An 11,164-nucleotide genomic window follows, 5' to 3' on the forward strand; every position below is an offset into this window, starting at 1 on the left:
TCCTCCTCCTCCTCCTCCCTCCCTCCCCCCATCCTTCCTCCTCCTCCTCCTCCCTCCCTCCCCCATCCTTCCTCCTCCTCCTCCTCCCTCCCTCCCCCCATCCTTCCTCCTCCTCCTCCTCCCTCCCTCCCCCCATCCTTCCTCCTCCTCCTCCCTCCCTCCCCCCATCCTTCCTCCTCCTCCTCCCTCCCTCCCCCCATCCTTCCTCCTCCTCCTCCCTCCCTCCCCCCCTCCTTCCTCCTCCCTCCCTCCCTCCATCCTTCCTCCTCCTCCCTCCCCCCATCCTTCCTCCTCCTCCCTCCCTCCCCCCATCCTTCCTCCTCCTCCCTCCCTCCCCCCATCCTTCCTCCTCCTCCCTCCCTCCCCCCATCCTTCCTCCTCCTCCTCCCTCCCCCCATCCTTCCTCCTCCTCCTCCCTCCCCCCATCCTTCCTCCTCCTCCTCCCTCCCCCCCATCCTTCCTCCTCCTCCTCCCTCCCCCCATCCTTCCTCCTCCTCCTCCCTCCCCCCATCCTTCCTCCTCCTCCTCCCTCCCCCATCCTTCCTCCTCCTCCTCCCTCCCCCCATCCTTCCTCCTCCTCCTCCCTCCCCCCATCCTTCCTCCTCCTCCCTCCCTCCCCCCATCCTTCCTCCTCCTCCCTCCCCTCATCCATCCTCCTCCTCCTCTTCCCCCACACAAAGGAAGTCACTACTCAATCCGCCATATTGTAAACTTTGCTGCCACCTCGGAAGTTTTTACAGATGTCGGTGGCACGGATTCTCCCGACTGCCCTCCCCACTCTCCTCGCCGCCGGGGAGTCCGTTCTCCCGGGGGAGCCTCACCTGGGGCGGGCGGACCTTGCATATGCCGGTCCTCTCGGCGATTGGCCGGATCTTGCTGATGAAGCTGAAGGGATCTGCGAACTCCTCCGGGGTGGGCTCGAATACCGGGCACTCTGGCGGGGGGATAAACTCCACCGCCTGGTTCATTGTGCTGCTGGGTCCAGTTAGTTTAGGTTCTGACTCGGCGAGATGGCGGAGGCCCGGCCTCGGGCGACGGTTACTGGCGCCCCCGGCCTCGCGCGAATCTCGGTGTCGCGGCGCCCCCGACTTAGCGCGGATCTCTGATGTAGGGGCGCTCCCCGGTCTTGCGCGGATCTCGAGTGTTGCGGCGCCCCCCGGCCTCGCGCTGATCTCGGTGTCGCGGCGCCCCCCCAGGCCTCGCGCGGATTTCGAGCTCTTTTTTTCCGTTGCTCCGTCTCGCTCTCACACACCACATCACCGACTCCACCTCCACTAGCTCCCTCCGCGCAGCAACCAGTCCGCGCAGATACACCGCCGGTGCGCCCCAACGCACAACGTACAACCGGCGCCAACCAAACTCTGCCCGCCCAACATCGAAGCCACAACACATTGAGAGGCTGAATTCAGGCCAGAGGGGTAACACGATGACCGTCTGTTTATATATGGCGCATTGATATATTACTTTTAATCAGTGAGGCGCTGGCTAGCTCCGGCACTCTTTGTTTAAAAGCCATTCTCCTCGGCACTGATTGGCTGCGGGCTGCTTGCGGCTGGTGGGGTTGGGGGCGGTTAAAGGGGAAATGGAAATAGGGACAAAACTATTGATTGGGGCCTGAGGGTCAACATGGGGGGCGGAAGAGGAGCATCCTAATCCATCCCGTCCTTCTGGCCATTGTGGGTACAGGCAGTTTCCTGTGAGAAGTGTTTCCTGTGAGACATTTCTTAAGTGACTTGACAGACATGTTTGTCCAGGGTGGGGCAATCTTCTGGTAAACCTCCCAAAGAGAGTGAGATTCTCAAATTGCCCCTAATATGGAGCAGATAGCACTTGGCCAGGAGTGACAAACCGAACAACCCGAAAGCAAAAAAAGACAACTCAGGATGTGCCAAAGTGAAGTAATTTTGAAGATGGGATTCTTGGGCAGGGACTTGGCAGCACACAATGCATCAACAAAAAAGAACATGAACATGCTAGCTTCAAATGCAATTTATCGCAGCAATAAATCGTTCCAGGCCGAAAGAAGTTTGTCAGAGAAAGGTGGAAAATCTAAAGGATTCAAACTAAGGATTAACATAATTAACAGTTCGTTAAAATATCCACTAGAGAAGACATGCTGAACAATATCAGATAATCAAAGAAACTTTAACATAAATGAAATGGAGGTCTGACACCTGCTTAAATGACTCAAAACGTAAACGACCCGAGGGCTTCATTCCAGCTACTAACAGAGAAAAAAGAACGAGATCTGTAAAGTACTGATAGTCATTGTGGGTGCATTCATGAATGCTAGTCAGATCGTTTTATAAAACAAAATATATAGCATCCTTTTTGAAAATTTATGACAACTCTGTCTCAGTTGCCAAAAGACAAGTCTAACATTATTAAAATTTGAAATAATGGAATTAGTAATCAGGAGGAAATGTGAGGGTTGCTTGCACAATAGTAGTCAAGGATAAAACACCAAAAATGGTCAGAAGTGGAAGATCCTGTAAGCAACATTCTTGATGCTTGGTGACATCCCAAGATGACTGCTGCCCCTATTACATGGTGCATCTGAACTTGTAAAAACTCATAACACAGTCTGCATGAAAGGATTGTTGCATGAAATTAAAGCAAATGAATAATAAATCACATCAAGGAAATGAAACAAAGGGTAAGGAAATTTCTATCTTTGTAGTGCCCTTTCGCCTCAAGATATCCCAATCTGCTTCACAGGTAATTGACAACTATTTTAATGTAGGCAAACACATTATACAAGTTCTCACAAACAGCACTAAGATGAAGGGTCAGTTTTTGTGCTTTGGGTTCAGAGAGGAATCAGAGGAATTTCCCTGTTGTTCTTCAACTAAATATTCAACTATTGAACATTTTACATCCACCTGAACAAAACCTTTGGCTTACTATTTTTATTCGTTCAGAAGATATGAGCATTGCCGGCTAAGCCAGCATTTATTGCCCATCCTGAATTGTCCTTGACAATTGGTGAGCTGGCTTCTTGAACTGCTGCAGTCCCTGTGGTGTAGAGAGGGAGTTCCAAGAGTTTGACCCAGTGACTGTGAAGGAATAGCATATAGTTCCAAGTGAGATGGTGTATGACTGGGGGGGGAAATTTGAAATGATGTTCCCATGCATCTACTGCCCTTCTTGTCCTAGGCGGTAAAGGTTGCAAACTTGGAAGGTGCTGTCGAAGGCAGGGTAGGTGATACACATTGCTTGCACTGTGTGCCGTCGGTGGAGGGAGTGAATATTTAAGGTAGTAGATGGGGTGCCAAATAAACGTGATGCTTTGTCCTGGATTTTGTCAAATTCTTGAGTGTTGGTGGAGCAGCGATCATGAGCTTGTTGCCGGGTTTGAGGTCTTTGTCATCAAACACTCTTTTCCTTAGACAGCCAAAGGCTGCGCTGGCACACTGGATGCGATGTTGAGTTTCATGATCGATATCTGCCCTCACTGAGAGGTATGAGAAATGATCCGTATTGTCCGTTTGCTGTGGATCTTGATAGTCAGGTGACAGTGTTGTGCAGGAGGAGCAGGCTAGTAGAGGACTTTTGTTTTCTGGATGTTTAGCCTAAGGCCCATTCTTTCATATGCCTCTGTGAGTGCATCAATGATAGTTTGATCTCTGCGTGTGCATACGCAAGCGTCATCAGTATACTGCAGCTTGATGACAGAGGTTGAGGTGATCTTGGTTCTGGAATGGAGGAGGTGTAGGTTGATAGTTTACCGCTCATCCTGTAGAGTAGCTCCATTCCGTGGGGAACTTCATGGAGATGGGGTGGGGTGTTGTGATGAGGAAGATGGAAAAGAGCGTTGGTGCGATGACATAGCCTTGCTTTACCCCAGTTTGCACTTATAATGGGTGTGTGACAGGCAGAGGATGTTGACAAATTTTTGCAGGCAGCCAAATTTGAGGATGATGCTCCACAGTCCTTCCCGGTCGATAGAGTCAAAGGCATTTATGAGGTTAAAGAAGGCCTCGAATAGAGGTTGTTGCTGCTCTCTGTATTTTTCTTGGACTTGTTGTGCTGTGAAGATCATGTCCACTGTGCCTTTTGATGAACGGAATCTGCATCGTGACTCTGATAGAAGCTACTCAACCATGGGGAGAAGGCAATTGAGGACTCTTGCAATGACCTTTCCCGTGGTGGAGAGCAGAGGTACCCATCTGTAGATACAGCAGTCGGTCTTGTCTACTCCTTCGAAGATGGTCCCAATTACAGCACCTCAGAGATCCCATGGCATGCTCTCCTCCTTCCAAATCAGGTAGATAAGGTCATGTATTTGTGTCAAGAATACTTCTCCAGTGTATTTTAGAGTTTTGGCGGGTTTTCCATCTGTGCTGGTGGCTCTATTGGTTCTCATCTGTCATATGGCCTTTTCAATCTCATGTTGGGCTGGGATTGCACTGAGGGGGTGGCAGGTAGCATGCTGCGGGATGTAGTCCAGGGCACTCATGTGGAGGACAGAGTCTCAGTTGAGGGGATCATTAAAGCGTTCCTTCCAATGAGCGCCGATTGTCTCTCTGTCCTTGATGAGCGCCACTCCGTTCTTAGCTCTCAATCAGGTAGATCCTTGGGTGCTTGTGTCGTAAATGGTCTTGACTGCATTGAAGAATCCATGCATGTCATGGCTATGGGCGAGTTTCTGTTTTTCCTGCGCTCTTTCCACCCACCATTTTTCTTCAGGTCATGGGTTTTTTGTTGGACCTTGGCCTTCATTTGTCTATCAATCTGCTTTCTTTCCCTCGGATTTTGGTGGTGCTTCCAGTTCAGGAACGCCTTGTGCTTGTGATTTAGTAGCTCCTGGATCTCGTGGTCATTCTCATCAAATCAGTCTTGACGTTTCCGGTAGAGAAACCAAGGGTATCCTTGCAGGTGCTGATTATGGTAGACTTGAGGGCAGACCAGGCACTGTGGACATTCTGTGGTTCCTGTTTGTTGAGCATCACCAGGTTGCTTGTGAGGCACTGTCTGAGTAGGTCTTTCTTCACAGAGTCCTGAGTCCATCAACACTGATTTTCCTGTGGCAGCACTTCTGCTGCCACTGCTGTTTTTGGGCCAGGTTAATGAAGATAGTAGCCCGGTGTATTTAAGATGGAGATAGGTAGGTTCTTGATTGGTAAGGGGTTCAAAGGTTACGGGGAGAAGGCGAAAGAATGGGGTTGAGAAATGGGATTGAACAGCAGAGCAGACTCGATGGGCCAAATGGCCTAATTTCTGCTCCTATGTCTTATGGTCTTATGGATTAGGCAATGGTCAGTCCAGCAGTTGTCAGCTACTTTCATGGTACGGGTGGTGCGAATCTCCTTGCAATCCCTCTCTTGGATAATGACGTTGTCAAGCAGGTGCCAATGTTTGGAGCGAGGGTGTTGGCAATGAGGTCTTTTATTTGTCTTTCTGATGAAAAAGGGTGTCCATTATGATCAGACCATGTTCTAGACCTTTCGTCAGAAGGAGAACTCTGTTGGTACTATGATCAATGTAGCCCCTAAATGTTCCCCCACACTTCACTTGACCCACCTCACCCAGAACTAAATTCATTGGGCCAGAAATATACTGATCAAGAAAGTTCTCATCAACATTAAGAAATTCTCTTCCCTCTCTTCCCTTTATGCTATTGTTATTCCAGTCTATTCGAGGATAATTGAGGTCTCCCATTATCACTACTATTTGGTTCTTCCACCTCTGTTATCACCACAATAACATATTCCCATGTGATTATTTACACCTGCAGCTCACCAATCTTATTACCATGCTTCTTGCATTTACACATATACATTATAAACTTATCTTAAACTTTCCTGTATTCTCTGAAAGCCTGACCCCATCTAATACTGCATTGTTTCGTACTTTAGTGTTAGCTGTCTCCCAAATCTTTGTGCACCTTGTTTCTTCTTTCTCATGCTACATTTTGATGGCCATCCCCCTGCCAAAATAAATTTAAACTCTCTTCCCCACAGCATTTGTGCACATCCCCATGAGGACAATAGTCCAAGCTCTGTTGAGGTGCTACCTATCCTGCCTTTACAGGTCCCATCTCCAAGTCTCAGTTCCCTAGGAATCTAAAACCCTTTGTTCTGCACCATCTCTCCAGCCACGTTTTTTTCTTCTTTCCTTCTATTTCTATATTCACTAGGATGTGGCACCAGGAGCAATCCAGAGATTACTACCTTTGAGTTCTTGCTTGTTCTCATTCCTTGCTCCCTAAAATCTTCCTGCAGGATCTCACCACTCTTTCTACCCATCTCATTGGTAACTGATAAGGACCAGGATCTCTAAGGACTCAAAACGTTAACTGTATTCCTCTCCACAGATGCTATCAGACCTGCTGAGTTTTTCCAGGTATTTTTATTTTTGTTTTTTGTTTTCGATTTCCAGCATCCACAGTTTTTTGCTTTTATGATCCCTTGTTGTTCACCCTCTCCCTTTAGAATATTCCAAATCCACTCAGTGGCATCCTGGACACTGGCACCATCAAAGCAACAAACCATTCTAAAAACATGTCTTTGGCTGCAGAAATACCTCTCCGTTGCAACCAACTATTAAATTTCCTATCACTATTCCATTCCTGATTTTCCACCCCTCACCCTACATAGCTAAGCCACCCATAGTACTGGGACTTAGCTCTGGCTGTACTCTCCAGAGCAATCATTAGCATAGCCAGTATTTGAATACCAGTTAGAGAGAGAGACAAACTAAGGAGAGCCTTGTCTGTCTGGTAGTCATGAAGCCCCTCAGTGCCTGTACTCCCTTAAGCTGCACGGTGACCTCCATGGACTATTATAAATTAAGAAATCTAGTATGTTTCCACTTGTGGGAGAGATCAAAACTAGGGGCTATAATAGTTACTAATAAATCCAATTAATAATTGCCCACTCCCGAATTGCACATGTGTTTCTGGGCATGTGGGAGTTGTAGTTCCTGATTTCCACTTGGAAATCAGATAAGTTCCTATTTCTTGACAACAGTTATATAGAATACACACCACAGAAACAGGTCATTCAGCCCAATTGGCCCTTGCTGCTGTTTGTGTTATGATCCTGAAGGATAAAAGGGGGGATGGTAGCATAGTGTGTACTGTAACACAGTGGCCTGGACAAACGCTGCAGTGATGTGAGTTCAAATCCAACCACAACAGCTGGGGGAATTTAAATTCAATCATTAAAACTGGAATGAAATGCAAGTCTTATTAATAATGAGCACGATTGTGGCCAGGAGTGGAGAATTGCATGAGAGGCCGCACTTCAGAATTCCAGTGGTGGGAAAACTGGCCCACATTAAGTGTGTAGTGGGAAGCTACCGACTCAAGAAGCTCACCCATTAGCGTGGGATCCTTATGCAAATGATTAATGGACCGCTTAATGTAATTTACATCCAATTTGCAGTGATTTAATGCTGCCTCTCGAATGTAATGAAGTGGATCCACAATACTGCCCAGTGAAAGCTGAAAACTTATAAGTGGCTTCCTTGTGGCTTTTGGCTTCCAGGAGATTGAGTCACACAAATCGATCTTGGAGATTCTTCTCTGTGTGGAAAGGTGCAGGCCTGAGAGGCTGAGGGATTCAGCTTCAGTCAGGAAGCTCACAGCAGAGAAGTAGTGTGTCCAAAATTTAAAGGGCAGTGCACAATTGATGTGCAGAAGAGCCATTTCTTAAAATGAGCTCACAGATCTGAGGGGAGGACACCTTGTCTGTAAGTAAAGGGTGAGGTATTGACACCATGAGATTAAACCACCCAGTCTTTCAGCATCCTTGGGCGCTGGAGCACTGATGAGCATCATGCTGCAGACCAACCAATGCAGCCTGTACAACAGCAGCAACAATAGAAGGCAGCACAAAGACAGGATGCTAGGCAGCAAAGGAGAGAGAGGTGCATGTCCCTGGTGCATCCAAGAGTGCAGAGAGCCACGGTGACATACTTGCAGATGTCAGAGAGGCAATGCCTGAAAAGACTACATCTTGCAAGGCAGAAAGTCACAGACCTCTGTGTCCTACTGTAGGATGACCTGCATCCATGGATGCCAGAGGCCCTAAAAATCACTGCAGCCTCCTGTTCCTTCAACAGAGTTCCACACACAACATTTGTGGGATCTCCCAAGAAGCTGATCACCGTTGCATAAAAGAGGTGATGGAAGCACTGTTCAAGATGGCTGGACAGTACATCAGCTTCAGGATGGATGATGACAGCCAGACAAAGGATTCACTGACATGACTGGGTTTCCATGTGTTCAGGGTGTAATAGACTGCATTCATGTCACCATCTAGGCACTATCTGAACATCTGGTGGCTTATATCAATGGAAAGGGCTTCTATTCGCTCAATGTACAGTTAGTATATGACCACAAGAGGTGAATAATGTAGGTGTGTGTGCGATATCCAGGCAGCAGCCATGATACCTATGTGCTGTGCCACTCACAGGTGTAGCAGCTGTTCGTACCGAGGCCATAAATTAATGGATGTTTCCTCAGTGACAGGGGCTACCCTCTTCACCCCTGGCTGATGATGCCCATTGGAAACCCTTGCAGTGCGGCAGAAGGGAGGAACAATGCTAGTCATGGTACAATAAGGGCCATAATTAAGTAGACCATCAGCCTTCTGAAGTTTCGCTTCCATTCCCTTACCACTCTGGGGATGGTCAACAATATGACCCAGTGAGGGGTTCATGGATCATTGTTGTGTGCTGCATGCTTCACAACCTCCAGGTACAAAGGAGTGAGAAAATCAGCCAGGAGGAAGAAGAGGAGGCACAGGCCTCAACTAACGAGAAGGACAGGAATGTAGAGATTGATCATTAAAGGGGACCAGAGCATCTGCATGCAGTAGATGCCTGAGCCATGGAGGTAGACGCATGAGAGGCACCTTATCCATACTCAGTTCCAAATAACTTGACACCAATAAGGGTCAGCTATTCACCATCCTTATTCTTTGGCCATGGATGGCACATGTCGTTACAATAGATCCCTCACATTGCTCTTCTACTTTTATCACAGAGATGCACATTTCTCAAATGATGAGCAAGCTTGCAATGGCCCTTACACACATGCTGATGAGTTTCCAAACCTCTCGAGGGTTGACATTGGGAAGCCTTCAGTAAAAAGCGTGCACATCAATGAATGCACTAAAACAGTTTAATGTGATACAAACAACCTTTCCATAACACAATGAACTAACCCACAGCTGTTAACCTACTGTGTCTAAGTGACCTTTTTAAACATTTCAAAGTGCAATGGTGGGATGCCTCCCTGGTATCTGCAGATGTCTTGGGCGCAGGCTGCTGCTCTCGATGCCCCATGGCCTTGGTTACTGGGGTGGGCAACTTCTGGCAGCCCCATGCCTGGAGGGCCCTGGGCAAGTATGGGTCTCCTGCAGTGTGGAGGAGGCTGCTGCCATAGTGGAGGAGTTTGGGTCGCTGGTGGAGGAAGTGAAGAGCTCCTGTCAACACTCAGAGTGCCTTGAGAGAAATCCTCAACTCTGTCAGGCTGCACCTCCTATCGATGCAAGCTGGCACCTCTTTGCTTCCCTTTGAGTGAAGTGCACCTGGATTGGTTGTTACAGCTCTCTGTAGAGACTGATAACTTTTAAAGAGAAATTTGAACTTCCAGTGATTAGCTGAAAGATGACACATCAAGATTTCACATTTTAAAAGACCTTTACTGTATCAAGTGGCTGAGGAAACACGATTGACAAAATACCATTTACTTGTGTAAGCAACTTATACTTTAAACTATAGAAATAAACAGTTTCTTGTTACTTATCATTCCCTCCAGAATTACAGCGCTCAGAGCAAACAGTTCACTGTTGCTCCCAGCTTCCAGTGGATTGCTTCCTTTCTACTTTCCCAGTTGGGTAACTTGTCATCCCAGAACACAGGATAATGGTTGTGGTTGTTGGAGGCCAATCAACTTAGTTCCAGAACAATCACTGCAGGAATTCCTCAGGATAGTGTCCATGGTCCAACCATCTTCAGTTGCTTCATCAATGACCTTCCTTCCATCATAAGGTCAGAAGTGGGAATGTTTGCTGATGATTACACAATAGTCAGCACCATTCGTGACTGCTCAAATACTGAAGCAGCCCATGCCCAAATGCAGCAACCTCCAAGATTGGGCTGACAAGTGACAAGTGACATTCGCGCTTCATAAGTGCCAGGCAATGACCATCCCCAACTTGAGAGAAACTAACCATCGCTCTTTGACATTCAATGGCATTACCATCGCTGAATCCCCCACTATCAACATCCTGGGGTTACCACTGACCACAAACTGAACTGGACTAGCCATATAAATACTGTGGCTACCAGATCAGGTCAGAGGCTAGGAATCCTGTGGTAAATAACTCACCTCTTGATTTCCCAAAGCCTGTCCATCATCTACAGGGCTCAAAGTCAGGAGTGTGATGGAACACTCTCCACTTGCCTGGATGAGTGCAGCCTAAACAGCACTCAAGGCGCTTGACACCATCCAGGATAAAGCAGCCTGCTTGATTGGCACCCCATCCACAAATATTCATTCGCCCCTACCACCGACACACAGTGGCAGCATGTGTGTACCATCTACAAGATGCACTGCAGAAACTCACCAAGCCTCCTTACACAGCACCTTCCAAACCCACGACCATGACCATCTGGAAGGACAAGGGCATTAGACACACGGGAACACCACCACCTGGAAATTCCCCTCCAAGCCACTCATCATCCTGACTTGGAAATATATCGACATTCCTTCATTGTTGCTGGGTCAAAATCCTGGAACCCCCTTATTAACAACACTGTGGGTGTACCATGGACTGCAGCGGTTTAAGAAGGCAACTCACCATCACTTTCTCAAGGGCTATTAGTGTTAGGAGAAAATTAAAAATGCTAAAAGAGAACACTGTAAGAATTTACTGAAGACGGTACTCCCTCCAATCCAGCAACTGCCACAAAGGCCAGTTGAAGAGGAGAAGTTACAATCCCCGATCACACAGCAACCACAGAGACTCAGGCTTCCTTTAACTGGTTTTATTCATGTATATGCAAGGGAGCCACAATCATTCCTAAGAATGAAGACCCAACTCCCAGGTTGATTACATTTCATAACTTTTGTACATCTTCTTATCACAATACATTTGAGTACATTTGAATACATCCAACCGGTAACCGACACACCGGTCTCATGTTAACT

The 11,164-nt window shown here is 47.5% G+C and overlaps 1 protein-coding gene across 2 annotated transcripts in view; it reads right to left on the minus strand.

The window, feature by feature from the left end:
* kdm5ba (lysine (K)-specific demethylase 5Ba) overlaps positions 1-1,260 on the minus strand; it is a 311,188-nt gene extending 309,928 nt beyond the window's left edge. The window contains exon 1 of one of the 2 annotated variants that reach the window (XM_041195103.1): positions 822-1,260. In XM_041195103.1, coding sequence (XP_041051037.1) covers positions 822-968 — 147 coding nt within the window. In that variant the 5' untranslated portion in view covers positions 969-1,260. The remainder of the gene's footprint in view (positions 1-821) is intronic. The other variant, XM_041195104.1, reaches the window with a different exon arrangement.
* Positions 1,261-11,164: the final 9,904 nt, after the last annotated feature.

The sequence above is a fragment of the Carcharodon carcharias genome, chromosome 9 (genome assembly GCF_017639515.1).
Source record: "Carcharodon carcharias isolate sCarCar2 chromosome 9, sCarCar2.pri, whole genome shotgun sequence".
Taxonomy (NCBI): domain Eukaryota; kingdom Metazoa; phylum Chordata; class Chondrichthyes; order Lamniformes; family Lamnidae; genus Carcharodon; species Carcharodon carcharias.